Genomic DNA, 21943 nt, shown 5'->3' on the forward strand with positions numbered 1-21943 from the left:
GAAGAGCTACGTGTGTGTCTTTCTTCGATTCCAGCCAGAATATCAGCTTTGTGTTCAGCCAAACAGGCCCAGGTTGCGCGCTGAATAAAGTATTTTATAATTTTTCATATTTCTGTTTACTTACTATTTCATAATAAAGTAATTATAAAATACTTTCTTTGTGTTTATTTGATTCCTATTCAAGAGAATTACTTTATATATAGTCAATATAGGCACAGAGTTAAATTTTTTAACATTTTCTAATGGTGGTGTGCCTCGTGATTTTTTTCATGAAACAAGTGTGCCTTTGCCCAAAAAAGGTTGAAAAACACTGCTCTAGAGTATCTTGGTGGATCGTCAGCATGCAGGTATCCTGAGGGCTGGAGCTGTTTCCGTGGCCATTGTTGCAGACACAAAACTTGCTTAATTACTCCGACTGCCTATTAAAAACCAGAGAACCTTCCAGAGGAGTTTTGCCTAAATCACTCCGAGCCTGCCTGTCTCGGCTACTGTATATCACTAACACCCCCTCCGGTTGCGACTTCCTCGCACGCTGGCCTTAACCGCCTCTCGGAGCGCAATTGTTTCTTTAAATGATTCTGTTTTGTCCTCGGCTCTGTTGTGGAGGCTGGATTCCTTTGTGTGCCTTTTGGAAATCCATTCTGGATTGCTGAGTTTTGTTTCTTTTCAGCCGGCTTTAAATTCTCGCCCCGGTTTCCTGGGAGGAATTGGTGTCTATAGTGCTTTCGATTAGCACTAATTTTTCCTTCATGTGCCCTGACTTTTATGGCGGGAGCATTGATCTCCTAGCCTGCAGTTTGTCACAGTCAACGGAGCATCGGTTAGCGGAAAAGGCGGCCTCTTCGGAGCTGCAAACTGGGAGCGCCGCACTGCCTTTGGGGCGCAGCCGGGGAGCCTTTGGACACCCCAGATGTTGCAAAACTACAACTCCCAACATCCTTGGCTACTGGCCATGCTGGTTGGGGCTGACAAGAGCCTCCCACCATCTTGGGAGAGAGCTCTACCTCTCTTTTAAATCAGAACCAGTGAAGGCGGTGAAGGTCCTGTGTGAGTGTCTGGAGGCGGTTGGAGGATGGATGGTGGCTAACAGATTGAGGTTGAATCCTGACAAGACAGAAGTACTGTTTTTGGGGGACAGGAGGCGGGCAGGTGTGGAGGATTCCCTGGTCCTGAATGGGGTAACTGTGTCCCTGAAGGACCAGGTGCGCAGCCTGGGAGTCATTTTGGACTCACAGCTGTCCATGGAGGCACAGGTCAAATCTGTATCCAGGGCAGCTGTTTACCAGCTCCATCTGGTACGTAGGCTGAGACCCTATCTGCCCGCGGACTGTCTTGCCAGAGTGGTGCATGCTCTGGTTATCTCCCGCTTGGACTATTGCAATGCGCTCTACGTGGGGCTACCTTTGAAGGTGACCCGGAAACTACAACTAATCCAGAATGCGTCAGCTAGACTGGTGACTGGGAGCGGCCGCCGAGACCATATAACACCGGTCTTGAAAGACCTACATTGGCTCCCAGTATGTTTCTGAGCACAATTCAAAGTGTTGGTGCTGACCTTTAAAGCCCTCAATGGCCTCGGTCCAGTATACCTGAAGGAGCGTCTCCACCCCCATCGTTCTGCCCGGACACTGAGGTCCAGCTCCGAGGGCCTTCTGGCGGTTCCCTCACTGCGAGAGGCCAAGTTACAGGGAAACAGGCAGAGGGCCTTCTTGGTAGTGGCTCCCGCCCTGTGGAACGCCCTCCCATCAGATATCATAGCGATAAATAACTACCTGACATTCAGAAGACATCTGAAGGCAGCCCTGTTCAGGGAAGTTTTTAATATGTGACATTTTAGTGTATTTTTAATCTTTGTTGGAAGCCGCCCAGAGTGGCTGGGGAAACCCAGCCAGATGGGCGGGGTACAAATAATAAATTATTATTATTATTATTATTATTATTATTATTATTATTATTATTATTATTATTATTATTATTATTATTGGAGGGCCAAGGGCTCCCCCTTCCTCCATTAGGGGCTGCCCTGCTCCCTTGCTCATTTCTCCCACTTCCTTTTGGGCACGCCTGTACAAACCCTTTATTTGCATTTCAGCGCTCCATCTTTCTTGTCGTCACAACAGCCCTGTAAGGTCAGCCGCTGCTGTCCCTATTAGACTTGTTTGAGGCTTCTTCTTCCCAGGACACCTTCCGCTCGGCCAGCCTGTGAAGCTGACCCTCTGGGCCACCAGTCTGAATATACCACCGGGTCTTTTTCGGCTTCTGTCTTGGCGCTGCCTCCGACCTCTCTGCCGGATTGCTTTGAGCCGCTTTGTCTCTGCTGCGTCCGTCTCCTTTGACGGCGCAGGCAGGCCACGCTTATCGTGTCATCAATAGGTCCTCTCTTGGGTCAAGGCCCCCACTCCGCCCCCCCCCCCAGCTTCCGGCTTGTGCTGCCTTGAAGATGCAAGACCGGCTACAAGGGACAAGCCCTGCCCTCTGACCTCCAGGGCACAGAGTGAACCTTCCCAGGGGACGGAGCCAATTCAGGCTTCAGGGACCTTGGCGAGAGGATAAGGAGCCATTTCCCATTCCCTGAAGTCTCCTTTGCTCCCCTCCCTGCACTGGCAGCAGCTAGGATGACCTTGTAGCCTTCACTGTTTTGCTTTTTTTAAAAAAAATATTTAATCATTTTTTCAATACAAACAACAACTACAAAAAACACATACAACAAAAACTGCAGTAACACTAATAACACAATTTAACATTTCAGATTTGAGTACTGATATACCTTTTGATCAATATTTCCCCACCTCTCCTCCCCGTACTTCCCACCACCATCTTAAATATTCCTTCCAGATTTCTGCATATTTATCCACTCTTAATTTGCGTCGACTTGCAATTTGTTCGTATGTAGCTAGTCTGTCCTTATTATCAATCCATGTGCTCAATGGAATCTTTTTGTGGCTCTTCCAGTTCATCAGAACAAGTTTTTTTGCTTCTAATATGGCACGGTACATCCATATTTCTTTTGACCCCTCGTAATCTCCCACATTTCTGGTATATAATTTAGAATTAAATTCAATTCCCCTAAATAACAATTTCTTTTTATTACTCTTGCTATATATATCTTCACCTCGCACCAAAATGATCTTATCTTTGGGCAGTTAATCATCATATGTACTAAGTTCGAATTTTTATTTCCACATCTCCAGCAGTTGTCTGCACTTGTTATTTTCTTCTGGTAAAGTTTTGCTGGAGTCCAGTGGACTGTAGCCTTATATATATATATATTTATTGTTTTTTTTATCATATCATTTCCAACAGTCATATAACATAACTTCTTATCTTATACAATATTTTGGACTTCCATCAACACCTCTGATGATTTTTCGTTCTTTACCACTTATTCTGCATTTCTTAATTTCTCTATTACTCTTTGTTGTCACTAACTAATAATTCTCCTCGTAGTCTTTCTAGCAATATTTCCAATAATCCTCCTTACAAAACTAGCATAATCTGTGCATTACAATTACTCTTCAAATAGTTCATATATTTGCTCCAGTCTTCCAAGAATCTCCGATCCTGCCGGTTTCGAATCCTTCCTGTTATTTTGTCTAATTCTGCATAGTCCATCAACTTCACCCTCCATTCTTCTTTCGTTGATAATTCTTCTCGCTTCCATTTTTGTGCCAATAATATTCTTGCCGTTGGGACGCGGGTGGCGCTGTGGGTTAAACCACAGAGCCTAGGACTTCCCGATCAGAAGGTGGGCAGTTCGAATCCCCGTGACAGGGTGAGCTCCCGTTGCTCGGTCCCTGCTCCTGCCAACCTAGCAGTTCAAAAGCACGTCGACGTGCAAGTAGATAAATAGGTACCACTCCGGCGGGAAGGTAAATGGTGTTTCCGTGCAGTGATCTGGTTTGCCAGAAGCGGCATAATCATGCTGGCCACATGACCCGGAAGCTGTACGCCGGCTCCCTCGGCCAATAAAGCGAGATGAGCACCACAACCCCAGAGTCGGCCACGACTGGACCTATCGGTCAGGGGTCCCTTTACCTAATATTCTTGCTGCTGTCATTGCATATGAAAACAACTCATTTGTTAGCGGCTGTTGCTGTTGTTACCATGATGGCCCTGCAGCGCCGATGGGGATGGGGAACATGCAGCCCCCAGATGCTGCCCTGGAAGGGGCTGATGGGAGCTGTAGTCCAAAGCATCTGGAGGGCACTGGTTTGGCCAAGTCTGCTCATCACTTAGACAACAGTCGCCCTGTTGGCCCTGAAAGGCAAGCCATGTGAGTAGGTGAAACGAGAGCTGCAGAGATGGCTCCAGCAAGTGAGCCCAGCCTTGTGTTACAGAATCAAGACGGTATTTGTAGGCGTTTAATAATACAAGGAACCCCCAAATGAATTGGATGCCTTTGGCCCCAAAGCAGAGGGAGGTGGGAAATTCTGGCAGTTTCAAACATGCACCGTAGCCGTGATCTCCCTAAGAATCCGACGAAAATCTGTCTGGTTGCCAGGACAGAACTTAACTGCATCTCTCCCCCCAAAAAACATCTAAGAAGAATCTTGGCTCTTTTGATTTGCTCATCCTTTGGGTTGTGGAGAACGCTCTGCCTTTCCTATCACACTTCCCAACAAATGGAAGCAAAAATCCTGCCTGCACCCCATTTCTTTAACTCTCTATTCTAGTGACCTAGTATGGCATACTATGTATGGGACGTGGGTGGCGCTGTGGGTTAAACCACAGAGCCTAGGTCTTGCCGATCAGAAGGTTAACGGTGGGCAGTTCAGAAGGTGGGCAGTTCGAATCCCCGTGACAGGGTGAGCTCCCGTTGCTCGGTCCCTGCTCCTGCCCACCTAGCAGTCTGAAAGTACGTCAAAGTGCAAGTAAATAAATAGGTACCGCTCCGGTGGGAAGGTAAACGGCGTTTCCGTGCGCTGCTCTGGTTCGCCAGAAGCGGCTTAGTCATGCTGGCCACAGGACCCGGAAGCTGTACACTGGCTCCCTCTGCGACTGGACCTAATGGTCAGGGGTCCTTTTACCTTTTTATGGTATAACATCTGAGCTAAGAATCAGGAACCCACAAAGCCACACACTTTCAGACTCGGCAGCTACAATCGGCAATATCGGGGATATAATATTAATATTAAATTAATTGCCCTCCTTTCTCCAGTAGCTCCCAGGGTGGGTGACAACAAATTAAATGGGAGTTCTCAAGGAGTTATATACGGGTCCAGTGATGTTGGTTTCTGGGAGACCTCTCGGGGGTTTTTTATTTCAACCTGCTTTGCAATAATTCCTCTGTCCTGGTGCCATATTCCTGCTCATTTTAAGGCATGGATGGCAACCCCTACTGTTGAGACGTGCCACGTTCCAATTTCAGTTGCAGTCATTCTTCCTCAACATGCACCTGCACTTCAAAATCAATGCAGGCAAATGTCTTGCAAACCAGGGCCTTTTGTTTTTGGCGCTGCGTCTTCGCATCTTTGTCCTGCTTTCTGGGGCATTTCCTCTGCCCCCTCCCAGCTGATAAAACTGCATGCAAAGCAGCAATAACCGAATAATGCCAAACGGGGAAGTTAATCTGTATCCAGGGTCGTTTGATGAAGTTTGTGCTGAGGAGCAGGATTCCACTCGCTCGCCCTCCCTCTTTCTGGAATCCAGACTGATCCAGTTGCCTCTGCCTCGGAGGTCCAGGTAAACAGCCCTCACAGGTGCTTCGGCTCGGATCCTGCCTTGCACACAGCCTGGCAGGGCTGCCACATCCACACCCCAATGGGACACCTGTGCATTTAGAAATATGCAGCCTGGCACCACTTTCCCCCATCTGGTTGCCCCATGTGAGAACAGGATGCTGGACAATGCAGGTCCTTGGGCCTGATCCAGACCCTCTTACTCATTGTTCATTGCAATGCTGCAGAGAGCATGCGGCTCCTTCAAGCTGCAAGATCTCTCCCAGGATCCTAATATGAAGGCACCACGGATGTGTCCCTGAGACTTTGTCCTCCAGGCTTTTACCTGGGTCCCTTTGAGGGGTCTTAGTAGACCACAAAGAGACGACTCTACACAGATGATGCTGTTAAGGTGCTACACTCAATATGCCAGCAAGTTTGGAAAACTCAGCAGTGGCCAGAGGACTGGAGAAGATCAGTCTACATCCCAATCCCAAAGAAGGGCAGTGCCAAAGAATGCTGCAACTACCGCACAATTGCACTCATTTCACACGCTAGCAAGATTATGCTTAAAATTCTACAAGGCAGGCTCAAGCAGTATGTGGACCGAGAACTCCCAGAAGTGCAAGCTGGATTTAGAAGAGGCAGAGGAACCAGAGACCAAATTGCAAACATGCGCTGGATTATGGAGAAAGCTAGAGGGTTCCAGAAAGACATCTACTTCTGCTTCATTGACTATGCAAAAGCCTTTGACTGTGTCGACCACAGCAAACTATGGCAAGTTCTTAAAGAAATGGGAGTGCCTGATCACCTCATCTGTCTCCTGAGAAATCTCTATGTGGGACAAGAAGCTACAGTTAGAACTGGATATGGAACAACTGAATGGTTCAAAATTGGGAAAGGAGTACGGCAAGGCTGTATATTGTCTCCCTGCTTATTTAACTTATATGCAGAATTCATCATGCGAAAGGCTGGGCTGGATGAATCCCAAACCGGAATTAAGATTGCCGGAAGAAATATCAACAACCTCATATATGCAGATGTCACAACCTTGATGGCAGAAAGTGAAGGAGGAATTAAAGAACCTTTTATTGAGGGTGAAAGAGGAGAGCACAAAATATGGTCTGAGGCTCAGCATCAAAAAAGCGAAGATCATGACAACTGGTCCCATCACCTCCTGGCAAATAGAAGGGGAAGAAATGGAGGCAGAGATTTGACTCCATGATCACTGCAGATGGTGACAGCAGTCATGAAATTAAAAGATGCCTGCTTCTTGGGAGAAAAGCAATGACAAACCTAGACAGCATCTTTAAAAGCAGAGACATCACCTTGCCAACAAAGGTCCTTATAGTTGAAGCTATGGTTTTCCCAGTAGATGGAGAGCTGGACCACAAAGAAGGCTGATAACGGGAGAATGGATGCTTTTGAATTATGGTGCTGGAGGAGACTCTTGAGAGTCCCATGGACTGCAAGAAGATCAAACCTATCCATTCTTAAGGAAATCAGCCCTGAGTGCTCACTGGAAGGACAGATCCTGAAGCTGAGGCTCCAAGACTTTGGCCACCTCCTGAGAGGAGAAGACTCCCTGGAAAAGACCCTGATGTTGGGAAAGATGGAGGGCACAAGGAGAAGGGGACGACAGAGGACGAGATGGTGGGACAGTGTTCTCAAAGCTACCAGCATGAGTTTGACCAAACTGCGGGAGGCAGTGGAAGACAGGAGTGCCTGGCGTGCTCTGGTCCAGGGGGTCGTGAAGAGTCGGACACAACTACAGTGGTACCCCGCAAGACGAACGCCTCGCAAGACGGAAAACCCGCTAGACGAAAGGGTTTTCTGTTTTGGAGGCGCTTCGCAAAACGAATTTCCCTATGGGCTTGCTTCGCAAGACGAAAGCCCATAGGGAAATCTCCGGGGACCTCTTTTAAATGCTAGCGGTGGGGAGCAAAGCCTTTCCCCCCCCTCCGGCCTTCAGAAGAGGTCCAGGAAGGCTGGCGGGGGCCGAAAGGCTTTGCTCCCCAGCGCCAGCATTTTAAAAGCAGTCCGGGATAGCAGGGAAGCGCTTCCCGCTATCCCGGACGGCTTTTGAAGGCAGGAGAGATCCGCGAAGCCTGGGCGCGCTGATGTCAGCGCGCGCAGGCTTCGGCATGCCGGCAACTCTCCGCCAGCAGCGGCAGCGCTGCCGCTGCTTGCGGAGAGGTCCGCGAAGCCTTGGCCGGACAGCTTTTGAAGGCAGGCGGGGGGGAGCAAAGACTTTCGCCCCCGCCAGCCTTCAGAAGAGGTCCAGGACCTCTTCTGAAGGCTGGCGGGGGGCAAAAGTCTTTGTCCCCCCTGCCTGCCTGCCTTCCCAGGGGCTTTTAAATCGCCCCGGACAGCGGAGAAGTCCTCCGCTGTCCCGGGGCGATTTTAAAATGCCGCCCGCCAGCATTTTAAGATCGCCCCGGACAGCGGAGAAGCCCTCCGCTGTCCCGGGGTTTTTTAAAATGCTGGGGGTGGGAAGAAAAGCCCTTGTCCCCCCCCCAGCCTTCAGAAGAGGTCGGGGGACAGACTGTCCCCGGACCTGGTCTGAAGTCGGTTTCCCTAGGAACGCATTAATTGATTTTCAATGCATTCCTATGGGAAACCGTGCATCGCAAGACGAAAAACTCGCAAGAAGAAAAAACTCGCGGAACGAATTAATTTCGTCTTGCGAGGCACCACTGTAAACGACTAAACAGTAGAACACAAGCTTAACATGAGTAAAGTGTGATGCAGCCGGGGGTTGGGCTGGATGGCCCCTGGGTGCCCTTCCAACTCTCCAGTTCTGTGATTCTATGAAATTGGACCAGAAGCTTTCACCAGTTGAATGGTCAGATGGATAAACAAAAGCCCATTTTGATCAATTGGCCGGGAGCCCATTTGGCTGAGCCACAGCACATTTTGACACTCCGTGGTGAATTTAGGAATGTACCGGTTTTCTTTATTAGTAGACCCTCTTTCAATTCTGGTGTGGTTTCCTGCTGCCAAATGGGACGGCGGAGAAAGCGCTTCAGATGGGTCTCCTTCTTTTACAAACACTTGCACCTCTCATTTGTGAAATAACACCATCCTTCGAAGGGCCATCGTTTTGGTTCCGCCTGTTGATTGATGCCTTTTATCGGGCGGATGGTTCAGCGACTAAATATCCTCTCTAATCAGCCTCTGAGGAAACTCTGTAGGGGTTTCTGTGGCTGAGAGTGTGTGTGGTTTTGTGGTGGTGGTGGGGGCCTCAAAACGGCCCGTCAGCATATCTAATATTGGGCAGAGTGCCGGGAATCAGCAACGCCATGAGGGAAGTTGCAGGTTCTGCTTTCTCTGTGCAGTTCGGCGCCCCCTCCCTCCCCTCCCCTTCTCCTGGGTGCAGAGTCCGCAAAACCAGGTTGTTGTTTTTTTTTGGGGGGGGGGGTTGTCATCGTGCAAGCGTCTGATGGGCTCGTGCTGCAGTTGACCCTGGATTATGTAATCGCCTGGAATTGGCAAAGCGGCTTTCCCTTGCGGCTGGATCCCTTCCAGGCCGGAAAGGGAGGGAGCCAGCTGGCCTCCCGGCACATTGCTTAGTCTCCGTGGTTTGAAGTGGCTTTTCCCAAATGCAACAGGTACAATAGGTGCAACCAGAGAAGCCTGGCTGCCATAGCTGGTTCCTCCTGCAATGCGCTCGATTCAGACGCTGCAGTTGGCGCAGAATGCTGCAGCCCGATTGCTGACGGGAGTCAGGCCTTGTCAACGCATCACCCCTGTGCTCAGAGGTCTGAACTGGTTGCCCGTCTGCGACCACACCTGGTGTTGCCATTTGTATATTATTATTTATTATTATTTCTTCGATTTGAATGCCACCCTTTATCCAAAGATCCCGACATTAAAAACACGTTGCAGAGCACCAATCATAAAAACATAATAAAAAGCGTAGTTGCAGAGAACATAATGGTAAAATAATCATAATATCAACGGTGGCCTCCAACAAGCTTTAACAGGCCGTGGATTCTTTAATGGCCAAAGGTGGAATATTTTTGCCTAAAGACAGGTAATAAGGCCTTTGGCCCAGAGTTGTTAAAGGCCTTATTACCTGTTTGCCTACAAGATGTGTCCATGCAACCACTTTGACCACCAAAACTTGCATTACGATAGGAGTCATGTTATACCCGTTCTGTATTTATAAGAACTCAGTGGTTTAGTGTGCCAGCGGCTACCCTTTGGAACTCCCTGCCACTTGACACCAGGCAGGCCACTGCACTTCACCGCTTGCTAAAAGCACCCTTGTTTAGATGAGTCTGCCCAGATGCTTAGAAAACTACTGTGAATTTTAATCTGCTTTTAGTGTTTTAACTTTTTTGCTTGTCTTAAAAGTGCTGTGTTCCCCCCCCCTTGTTTTCTTGTTTCATCTTAACGTAAACTGCTTTGAGGGTGTCTTTCCCAATTAAATGTATATAGTCTTTCTGAACAAATAAGTAAATAATAAAATAATCTAGGAGCACAAGTCAAGAGTCCTGCGGATGGATCAAGCCAAAATAGCCCCTTCTAGTTCAGCATCCTGTTCTCACAGTTGCCAGCCTAATGCCTGTGGGAAACCTGAAAGCAGAACCTTGACAGGCAGTGCGGTGTAGTGGTTAGTGTGTTGGACCAGGACCTGGGAGATGAGGGTTTGAATCGCCACCTGGCCCTGAAGCTCACAGGGTGAGACCTTAGGAGCCAGTCCCTGCCTCTCAGCCTAACCTACCTCACAGGGTTGTTGTGGAGATTAAGTGGGAGAACCACGTGTAGGTAGGGCTGGGATCCTAGAGGGCTGCTGCCAGTCAGAGTGGACAGTACCAATCTAGATAGACTCTTAGTGCTGGGCCTTGCAAATCTTCCCTAGAACCTCATTTGTGGGTGGGCGGGTTGCTGAGTCTGCAACCCAGAGGCTCACCTCTTCTTTCCTTTTTCCTCCCTGGAACTGACTCTAGAATAGTAGAGTTCGAAGGGATCTCCAAAGGTCCTGTAGTCCAGCCCCCTGCAATTCAGGAGTCGCAGAATCCCTTTCTTTTGTGCATGCTGCCTGTGAATGCAGCCGTCGCGCAGGACATGCCAAGACCTTCCCTGCCCACTTCCGGATACCTGGCCACATGCTGCAAAATGCTAGTCCTATTTTCCCTGGCCACGCTACAAATTGCACCGGGGAGCCCGCTGTGCCAGCGGAAGGATTGCAACGGAGCTGTGGCCAAGCAGGCTCTAAGCACGCCGGCTGGGGCAGCTGCCAGCTCAATGCTTACAATACAATAATCTTTATTGTTATTGTCCCATGCAGAACAACGAAATTGAAAAAATCTACATCAGACATTCAAAAACCCACAAGCCTGCTATCCCAGCCTGGTTAGCCCTCTAAAAACTCTGATACCCCATAATTAAATACAATATACTCCCATAGAGACTACCTTAAAGGTAAAGGGACCCCTGACCATTAGGTGCAGTTGTGGCCGACTCTGGGGGTTGCGGCGCTCATCTCGCTTTAATGGCCAAGGGAGCAGGCGTGCAGCTTCCGGGTCATGTGGCCAGCATGACTAAGCCACTTCTGGCAAACCAGAGCAGTGCATGGAAACGCTGTTTACCTTCCCGCTGGAGCGGTACCTATTTATCTACTTGCACTTTGACGTGCTTTCAAACTGCTAGGTTGGCAGGAGCAGGGACCGAGCAACGGGAGCTCACCATGTCACGGGGATTCGAACCACCAATCTTCTGATTGGCAAGTCCTAGGCTCTGTGGTTTAACCCACAGCGCCACCCACTACCTTACACTGCGTTTAAAACCAAAATCACATTTGGATAGAAACCGCTTCTCAGACGGCTAGTCCTAGTCTTTATAACCCTGTACCTTCTTCCAGAAGGCAGAAGCTGAAAGTGCGCTTATCTGAAGAGGGGCCATGGATTGACGGTGTCGCAATCTGCATTGTCCGGGAGGACAGAGGGGGCTGATCTTGGGAGGAAGCCAAGAATGGGAGGGCAGGAGAGTTTGCGGCTGCCTCCCAGTGTGAGCAGCTAGGCTGGCAGAAGAGGCTGGCTGGCTCCTGTATGCCCCCTAGCCCAGGGAGGTCTCGAAACCCAGAGCAGCAGGCTCAAGCTAGAGTCGGCCACGGAATCGGAGAGGAGAGAGGACGCCATATGTAGCCTCATGGATAGCCATGGGAGCTGTTCTCGGTTCTTGGGGGAGGTGGTTTGCAGTGCAATTATATAATAATAATAATTTATTATTTATACCGCGCTCATCTGGCTGGGCTTCCCCAGCCACTCTGGGCGGCTTCCAACAAAACAGTAAAATACAATAACCTATTAAACATTAAAAATTTCCCTAAACAGGGCTGCCTTCAGATGTCTCCTGAATGTCAAGTAGTTGTTCTTCTCTTTGACATCTGGTGGGAGGGCGTTCCACAGGGCGGGCGCCATCACCGAGAAGGCCCTCTGCCTGGTTCCCTGTAACTTGGCTTCTTGCATCGAGGGAACCACCAGAAGGCCCTCGGAGCTGGACCTCAGTGTCTGGGCAGAACGATGGGGGTGGAGACGCTCCTTCAGATATACAGTGATACCTTGGGTTAAGTAGTTAATTCGTTCCGGAGGTCTGTTCTTAACCTGAAACTGTTCTTAACCTGAAGCACCACTTTAGCTAATGGGGCCTCCTGCTGCTGCCACGCCGCTGGAGCACAATCTCTGTTCTCATCCTGAAGCAAAGTTCTTAACCTGAAGCACTATTTCTGGGTTAGCGGAGTCTGTAATCTGAAGCGTATGTAACTTGAAATATATGTAACCCGAGGTACCACTGTACTGGACCGTGCAAAGGTCTAAGCCTCCAGACAGCTGGGCAATTCGAGGGTTAATCATGAAGCAGCAATCTGTGCACATGGCCCTTCTCCAGCTGGCATGGTGCCCGTTCTCCGCGAGGCGTGCCAAGCCACTGTGTGACAGGCCGCAGATTCTGATCTAATGGGATGTGCTCAGTTACTGGAGCGGCTGCCCCTCTTGGCCGTTTTCCTTGGAGCTTGGGAATGTGGCAGTTTCAAAGGTCCGGGCCAGGAGAGGAGTCGTGCCAGCCTGGACTTGCGATGAGTGCCCATCGCCCAGCAGGACACTCCTGGCTGAGTAAAGGGGTTTCCCCTTCGCTTTGGGGAAGAGCCCTAAGGTCTCCCTCCCGACTGCGTCTTACTTTGCTGTTTAGGAATATCAGAATCACCTCCTGGATTCAGGCCCATGTGCTAATGGTGTACGTAGGTCACACTATAACTTCTGGCCAGAGGACATGTGGAGCAGAATTGATGGGGAAAGGGCTGGGGGTTATGACTGGGACTGGGCAAAGTGGCCTTGGAGAAGCAGGTGGGGGGTGCACAGGTGCACAAAGAGGTGCTGTGGCAACTAGCTAGTGTTGTTGTTTAGTCGTTTAGTCATGTCTGGCTTTTCGTGACCCCCTGGACCAGAGCACGCCAGGCACTCCTGTCTTCCACTGCCTCCCGCAGTTTGGTCAAACTCATGCTGGTCGCTTCAAGAACACTGTGCCACCATCTCGTCCTCTGTCATCCCCTTCTCCTTGTGCCCTCCATCTTTCCCAACATCAGGGTCTTTTCCAGGGAGTCTTCTCTTCTCATGAGGTGGCCAAAGTCTTGGAGCCTCAGCTTCAGGATCTGTCCTTCCAGTGAGCACTCAGGGCTGATTTCCTTCAGAATGGAGAGGGTTGATCTTCTTGCAGTCCATGGGACTCTCAAGAGTCTCCTCCAGCGCCAGAATTCAAAAACTAGCCAGAGGTAATAATAATAATAATTTATTATTTATACCCCGCCCATCTGGCTGGGTTTCCCCATCCACTCTGGGCAGCTTCCAACAAAATATTAAAATACCGTAATACATCAAACATTAAAAGCTTCCCTAAACAGGGCTGCCTTCAGATGTCTCCCAAAAGTCTGGTAGTTGTTGTTCTCTTTGACATCTGGTGGGAGGGCGTTCCACAGGGTGGGTGCCACTACCGAGAAGGCCCTCTGCCTGGTTCCCTGTAACTTGGCTTCTCGCAGCGAGAAGGTAATTGGTGCTTTTTGGGGGCACCCAGAGTGATGCTCCCCCAAGACAAGCTCCCAGCAGTGTGGCCCCACCCTCCACAAATCCATGTGGGAATGTTGGGCAAATGGATGTTTGCTGAGCTGGGCATCTGTGCACTTTGCCTACCCAGTAATCACAAGGCAGATCTGTTTAGAGAGAAGGTATCTGAGGTGTAGAGAATCATATAACCAGAACCCAGTTTCTCATTTGAAAAGGGGGGGGGGAGAGAGGGTTCCTGTTCCAAGTCCACTCAAATTCTATGTTCCCAAAGCCTCAATCTCGTTTTTAATGTGGATGTTATGTAGATCCAGAAAATTCTTACTTCCTTTCCATAATTTACTTCGCTTTCTCTCCCCGGATCCTCGGGCACAGCCCACACATTTCCTAGGCTCCATTTGCAGTCTTAAGGACTAGAAACTTGGCTTTGGTTTAAAAACGAAACATGGGCTTCTCCAGCTGCTAAACATCTGGGCTCACCTGGTGCAGTTGCAGAGGGTGTTGTGATCACTGCCACATCGCATCGCAGCCGCTTCAGTTTGTGGCTACAAAACCACTAAACTGTACATGCAGAAAACAATTCTTTTTAAAGCCTTATCCTGGCAGCGGTCAGTTTTGATGCCCGTGTTTGCACATGCGATCAAAAGAACGATTGTTTCTGGAATATTTGAGGGGGGGGGAGGCAACATTTTAAAAAAGCTACCGAGTCTCTAGTCTGGAATCAGAACGTCGCCGGATTTCATTGCGGGAAGAAGGCACAGGTACTCAGCGCAGTGGCCCCCCCTCCCCTCCCCATCAATTTCACTCTGCTGGAGCCCGGATAATAGAGGTCAGAGGTCAGTAGGGGGCTGCCCCCATCCTGCTAATTGCCCTGATGTAAGGGAGGAGGGGGCCAGGGAGATGGAGGCAGTCCCTACAGGTGTCAAGGAAGGCTCAACAGCGATCGCCCGAGCACCATCAAATATTTATTTCTTCCACCCGCGCAAAGGTCAAAGGTCGCCGCTGCGGAAGACCAAGAGGGGTGGCGATGGCTCCCTTGGGGGAGGGCGGCTCTCGGCTCTCGGCCTCTTCTCTGGTTGCAAAGAGAGAGAGGGGCCCTTTTGGCTCTCACCACCTTCTGGTGTGGGTGGGAGAAATTAGGTACCCATTTGGTGGCAGAAGCACAAGCTGTCCCCCCGCATCAGCTTTTGTGGGGAGCAGATTCCCACCCCCCGCTCTCGGAGGAAGGGGAGGACCTGCAAATGGGAAGAGTAGGACTTGCAGCATCTTCTCCTGGTTTATCCACAAAGTGAGGCAGCGTTGTGTAGTGGTTAGGGTGTCGCACCTGGGAGACCAGGGTTCAAATCTCCACTTGGCCGTGAAGCTTGCTGGATGTAACCTTGGGGGGCCAGTCCCTGCTTTTTGGCCAGGCCTACCTTACAGGGTGATGGTTGTGGCGATTGTAGGGCAGAATAATAATAATAATAATAAATTTTATTTATACCCCGCCCTCTCCCGCCAAGACCGGGCTCAGGGCGGCTAACACCAAATATAAAAACAATTGATTGAAATACAGCTTAAAAACAAGATTAAAATACAACATTATAACATTAAAATGCAACCTCATTTCAGTGGAAACTCAATCAAAAGCTTTTTGGGGGATGAAAACGTCAAGTCTTCACCAAGGCCAACTTTCCAGACTGGTCCTACATGGGCCAGAAGAAAGCCAGGGAAGTCCCCAAATAGGAGTTCCAACACAGAAGGAGAAAGGAAAGAGGGGGAGGGAATCAAATTGAGACAATAAACCAACGATTTGAATTTGCACGATGGGCAGAGGGGGCCAGAGCTTCATCATAAGAGAGCTTGCTGTGGCATAGTGGTTAGAGTGCCAGAGGAGGACCTGGGAGACCTGGGTTCGAATCCCCACTCGGCCGTGAAGCTCACTGCGTGTGACTTTGGGGGCCAGTCACTGCGTCTCAACCTGACCTACCTCACAGGGTTGTTGTGGGGGTTCAGTGAGGGAGAGCAAAACCATGCATAGCACCTCCTTGGAGGAAAAGGTGGGAGATAAAGGATGTCCTGGAGTCCACAGTACATTTTGGGGGAGACCTAATGGGGTTCAAGTTAGTGCAAATCTCTTCCCCTCCCCACACCTATTCCCTGAAGACCTGCTGTTAATTGTTCTTGTTCTTGTTCAACGTTCAACCCGGACACTGAGGTCCAGCTCCGAGGGCCTTCTGGCGGTTCCCTCCCTGCGAAAAGTGAGGTTACAGGGAACCAGGCAGAGGGCCTTCTCTGTGGTGGCACCCACCCTGTGGAACGCCCTCCCATCAGCTGTCAAGGAAATAAACTACTGGTACCTGACTTTGAGAAGACATCTGAAGGCAGCCCAGTTTAGGGAAGTTTTTAAGGACTGATATTTTAATGTATTTTTAATCTTTTGTTGGAAGCCACCCAGAGTGGATGGGGAAACCCAGCCAGATGGGCGGGGTATAAATAATAAATTATTATTACCTCTGGCTAGTTTTTGAATTATGGTGCTGGAGGAGACTCTTGAGAGTCCCATGGACTGCAAGAAGATCAAACCTCTCCATTCTTAAGGAAATCAGCCCTGAGTGCTCACTGGAAGGACAGATCCTGAAGCTGAGGCTCCAATACTTTGGCCACCTCATGAGAAGAGAAGACTCCCTGGAAAAGACCCTGATGCTGGGAAAGATGGAGGGCACAAGGAGAAGGGGACGACAGAGGACGAGATGGTGGGAAATAATAAATAATAGAAATAATAATAAATAATAGTTGTTGTTGACCTTTGTGGGGGCTCTGGCCTCTAGGGAAGGGAGCCAAAACCCTTTCCTGCCCTGCCCTAATCTCTTGCCTTCCTTTCTCCCACATTTGCAGCTCTACGAACTGGACACCGACCCAAAACGCAAAGAGTTCTTGGACGATTTGTTTGGCTTCATGCAAAAGAGAGGTGAGTTGGACGTTCTCCGGGGTTCTGGAGAAGGGAGAAGCTGGAATTAACGGCCGCCCCTAATGCACCGTCATTGCATCAACATAATAATATTGCTATCATTGCGGTTTTTAAATGAGAGGTTGGATAGCCAGCTTTAGCTGAGATTCCTGGGCTGGACTACAAGGCCTTTGGGGGTCCCAACTCTGGCAGTTCTGTGATTCTATTATCACGCTTCCTCCCCAGCCGAAAGGGGACCTTTCAGGCAATCCCAGCTGACGGGAACCAAGTGCCTCCCCCTTGCTCTTTGCTTTCAGAGCAGGGAAGTGGGGAGAGGAAATTTTGTCTGTCTCCTTCGTCTTCTTGTCCTGCCTAGCTGCAGCCTGGGCACCAGGCGGATGGTGCCCCCCATGAACCCCACTCCTCCCAAATCGCCGGAGGCGGTTAGAGGATGGATGGCGGCTAACAGATTGAGGTTAAATCCTGACAAGAGAGAAGTACTGTTTTGGGGGGACAGGAGGCGGTTGGGTGTGGAGGACTCCCTGGTCCTGAATGGGGTAACTGTGCCCCTGAAGGAGTAGGCGAGCAGCCTGGGAGTCATTCTGGACTCACAGCTGTGCATGGAGGTGCAGGTCAATTCTGTGTCCAGGGCAGCTGTTTATCAGCTCCACCTGGTACGCAGTATGAGACCTCCCTGCCCACAGACTGTCTCGCCAGAGTGGTGCATGCTCTGGTTATCTCCCGCTTGGACTACTGCCATGCGCTCTATGTGGGGCTACCTTTGAAGGTGACTCGGAAACTACAACTAATCCAGAATGCGGCAGCTAGACTGGCAACTGGGAGCGACCGCCGAGACCACATAACACCGGTCTTGAAAGACCTACACTGGCTCCCAGTACATTTCTGAGCACATTTCAAAGTGTTGGTGCTGACCTTTAAAGCCCTAAACGGCCTCGGTCCAGTATACCTGAAGGAGCGTCTCCACCCCCATCGTTCTGCCCGGACACTGAGGTCCAGCTCCAAGGGCCTTCTCGGTGGTGGCGCCCGCCCTGTGGAACACCCTCCCACCAGATGTCAAAGAGAAAAACAACTACCAGACTTTTAGAAGACATCTGAAGGCAGCCCTGTTTAGGGAAGCTTTTAATGTTTGATGTATTACGGTATTTTAATATTTTGTTGGAGGCCGCCCAGAGTGGCCGGGGAAGCCCAGCCAGATGGGAGGGGTATAAATAATACTATTATTATTATTATTATTATTATTATTATACTCTGCTATCACTTCAGGCCCGGGGGGGGGGGGAGCGGGACAGCAACAGCAAACAACACCAGCCGAGCAAGGATGCTTTGCAAGATGGGACCTGAGGGGGTCGTCTCACGCAAAAATATGCAGGGGTTTTCGTCTGGTTTCCGCAAATTTGTATTTTGACATTCTACTGTTCCCCTTGCGCCCCAATGTGAAGTGAAATAGCTACCGCCTCATTCTGGAGACTTCCTTTGGATGTAGTGGGCTCTCCTTCCTTGGAGGTTTCTAAGCAGAAGTTGGACGGCCATCTGTCATGGATGCTGTAGCTGAGATTCCTGCATTGCAGGGGGTTGGACTGGATGACCCCCAGTGGTCCCTTCCAGCTCTACAATTCTAGATTTCAAAAGGAAGTTATAGAAGGAAAAGTGAAGTTGCTGAAGGGTGCTGCTAGAATGGGAAACAAAAGATGAGGAGGTAAAATCGGCCATGATCAAATGGGCACAAGATATAGGACATAATATACAATTTGAGGATTGGGAAAAACTGTGGAAAACAGATTTAAAATTTACAGACTGTGCTCTTTTGAAAGAAAATTATATGAAAATGATATGTAGATGATATATAACACCAGTACAGATAGCAAAAATGTATAAAACCAAGTCAAACATATGTTGGAAATGTAAAGAAAAGGAAGGGACTTTTTATCATATGTGGTGGGGATGTAGAGAAATTAAATTTTGGGGGGAAATGATATACAGTGAATTGAAGAAAATGTTTAAAATGACATTTGTTAAAAAACCAGAAGCATTCCTGTTAGGGATTGTTGGGCAAGACCTGCCAAGGAAAATATCCTGCCACCTTACAATGGGAATAACACACACACACACACACCTGAAGAAATAACGATTAACGTCAACAATCTTTTTTTAAAAGAAAAAGCTTAAAAGAATAAAAAGGTGGTAAGAGCACAAAACAAGAAATAGAACTTTGATTCTCAAACGCCTTGGTACTCGAACAAATCGGCTCCCGAATGCTGTAACCCTGAAAGTGAGTTTTCCGGTTTGTGAACGATTTTGGGAAGTCGGACGCGGCTTCCGACTGAGTGCAGGAAGCTTCGGAAGCCGCGCCTTGGTTTCCAAACGGTTTCGGGAGTCGAGGGGAACGGATTAAGTTCAAGAACCAAGGTACCACTGTATCATATAAAGGTCCACTTTCATGTACGAATGTGACCTGCAATGGTGTTGAGTCGCCAGTATAAATAAGATCAATGCAATATGGCCTCATCAGTGTTGTGAACTGCCCCGTGATCTTCAGATGGACGGTATACAAATTTAATAAATAATAATGATAATAATCCAACACCTGCGGCGGAGACTCTGGCAACTACATTTTGAACTGCATCAATAGGAGTATTAGATCAAGGGAAGTAATAGTGCCACTGTATTCTGCTCTGGTCAGACCTCACCTGGAGTACTGTGTCCAGTTCTGGGCACCACAGTTCAAGAAGGACACTGACAAACTGGAACGTGTCCAGAGGAGGGCAACCAAAATGGTCAAAGGCCTGGAAACGATGCCTTATGAGGAACGGCTAAGGGAGCTGGGCATGTTTAGCCTGGAGAAGAGGAGGTTAAGGGGTGATATGATAGCCATGTTCAAATATATAAAAGGATGTCACATAGAGGAGGGAGAAAGGTTGTTTTCTGCTGCTCCAGAGAAGCGGACACGGAGCAATGGATCCAAACTACAAGAAAGAAGATTCCACCTAAACATTAGGAAGAACTTCCTGACAGTAAGAGCTGTTCGACAGTGGGATTTGCTGCCAAGGAGTGTGGTGGAGTCTCCTACTTTGGAGGTCTTTAAGCAGAGGCTTGACAACCATATGTCAGGAGTGCTCTGATGGTGTTTCCTGCTTGGCAGGGGGTTGGACTCGATGGCCCTTGTGGTCTCTTCCAACTCTATGATTCTATGATTCTATGAACTGATGGAAGCTTCCGGATTGTCTCCCAAGGGAGCCCCACAAAGAGCACATAGAGAGGCAGAATGAAGTCCGGACAGCCACAGGGTCAAATCTCCATTCTGGCCTGGATTCCTTTGGTGACTGGGAGATAAATCCATCTTGCGCCTCCATCCCATGATTCTCTCTGGGATGCCAAGCCAAGCCTGCAAAGCATCTTTCTCCAAAATCTTCTTTCTTCAAACAATTCCTGCCTTGTGTGCGTGTCCGTTTTTTCCTCTCTCCTCCCCCCCCATTCCCAGCCTCCCCCTCCCAGTTAATTAGCGCAACATTAACCTCTGCCTGGGGTTTTATTTCCTATCGAGCGGCATGTTCATTAATCCAGATTCTGGCAAAGGGCTCTAATTGATGGCAGCCTCCGGACGGCGTGGGCTGCGGCCGGGGAGCCTTTTGAAAATGGCTCCGCGGCTCGATGGGGGATTGGGAGGACGGGGTCAGAGGTTAAAGCATTTATCGAATCGCCTCAATTGCTGGAGCTTCCTATTTATCCCGCCTGACCCCCATAACAAAACCCGGCACCGATTTCCAATGCGGGAGCCGCTGTCTGTCAAGCGCCGCCAGAACCCCGCGCTCGGCTCGAGGCTGGGGGAAACGCCGTGGTCTGAAGGCAGCCCTGTGTCCCGCCCTCTTCTGCTTCCAGGGTCCTGCCCTGAAAATCGGGAATCATCTTTAAAAGCAAGAGTGTTCCTGAGCATAAATAACTTCCTCTTCGTTGAGATCAAGGAGCAAGATGGAAAGATGAAAAACTTGGGCGGACAGATAAACTGGACATTGCGATGCTCAGAAAATTCTATCCCTGCCATGAATAGTTTAGTTGAAGATTCCAGCATCTTCAGCTAAGATGATTCTTAGGTCTCTTCCAACTTTGCAATTCCATAATTCTATGGGCAGAGGGCTTGGAAACCAAGCCTGATGAGGAACGGTTGAAGGAGCTGGTTCTGTTTAGCCTGGAGAAGAGGAGACTGAGACAAGATTTGAAAGCTGTTTTCAAATATCTGAAGGGCTGTCCTATGGAAGAGGGAATAAACTTGTTTTCTCCTGCTTGGTGTGCTGGGCCCAGGGGTAACCCGAGTAACGCGGTCCAGGGCCTGTCCAGAATCTGAAGGTTCTGCTAGGAGTCAGTCCGACAGGGCCAAGGCAGGACACAAGGCAGGAAACCAGGCAAGGTCAGGCACAGGATCACAGGCAGGATCTGGCATACAGCAATGTTGATCCCCCAACCTGGGGTGGGGTCTGACAGCCTTTTATCTTTGTCAGGGTAATGGCCGGTCCTGATCCCCCGGCGACTCACCTCCCTGTCTCGCCCAAAGGTGAGCACTCCTCCTGCGAGTACTCAGGTCTCTCCTTCTCTCAGACCTGAGTCTCTGAAGCTCGGGAGACGTTGGTGGGTTACTAGACCCAGGAACCGCCTCAGCCTCCCCTGACCCAACTGGTAGTGGAGCAGCTGTAAGTGATGGCCCAGCTGGAGGCAACGAGGTCATCCCCGCATCTGGAGCCAGGGCAGGATCAGGCCCCTGACTCGGCCCAGCTGGGGTTTGTTGCAGGGGAACCTGTGCAGACTGGGACTCTTCAGGATCAGGCCCCAGACTTGGTCCAGATGATGCCTGAGGCAGAGGATCTGGTGCAGACTGAGGCTCCTCTGGTTCCGAGTCTGAGCCTGAGTCCCATCACACTCTGGAAGGTAGGACTTGAACCCATGGCTTTCAGTTCCAAGGCAGGCGATTCCAACTCAACATCAGGAAGAACTTTCTGACAATAAGAGCTGTTTGACTCTGTGACGGAAGGTGGTGGAATCTCCTTCCTTGGAGGTTTCTAAGCAGAGGTTGGATGGCCTTCTGTCATGGATGCTTTAGCTGAGATTCCTGCATTGCAGGGGGTCAGACTAGATGACCCTAGGGTCCCTTCCAGCTCTATAATTATATGAATACAGGGCAGCGCATACCTAGATGTTCTCCTGCCCATAGGATGCTGCCTTCACCTGAGTCAGAGCATTGATCCATCTCACTCAGCGCTACCATAAGGCAGTTTTGCCTCCATATT

The 21943-nt window shown here is 49.5% G+C and overlaps 1 protein-coding gene across 1 annotated transcript in view; it reads left to right on the plus strand.

Moving 5' to 3' along the window:
* Positions 1-21943, plus strand: part of ARID3C (AT-rich interaction domain 3C) — a 125339-nt gene that overhangs the window by 75789 nt on the left and 27607 nt on the right. The window contains exon 3 of the mRNA XM_083466041.1: positions 16595-16667. Within this exon, the coding sequence (XP_083322167.1) occupies positions 16595-16667 (73 nt within the window). The remainder of the gene's footprint in view (positions 1-16594; positions 16668-21943) is intronic.

The sequence above is a fragment of the Podarcis liolepis genome (genome assembly GCF_965112155.1).
Source record: "Podarcis liolepis genome assembly, chromosome: 11".
In the NCBI taxonomy this organism is placed as follows: domain Eukaryota; kingdom Metazoa; phylum Chordata; class Lepidosauria; order Squamata; family Lacertidae; genus Podarcis; species Podarcis liolepis.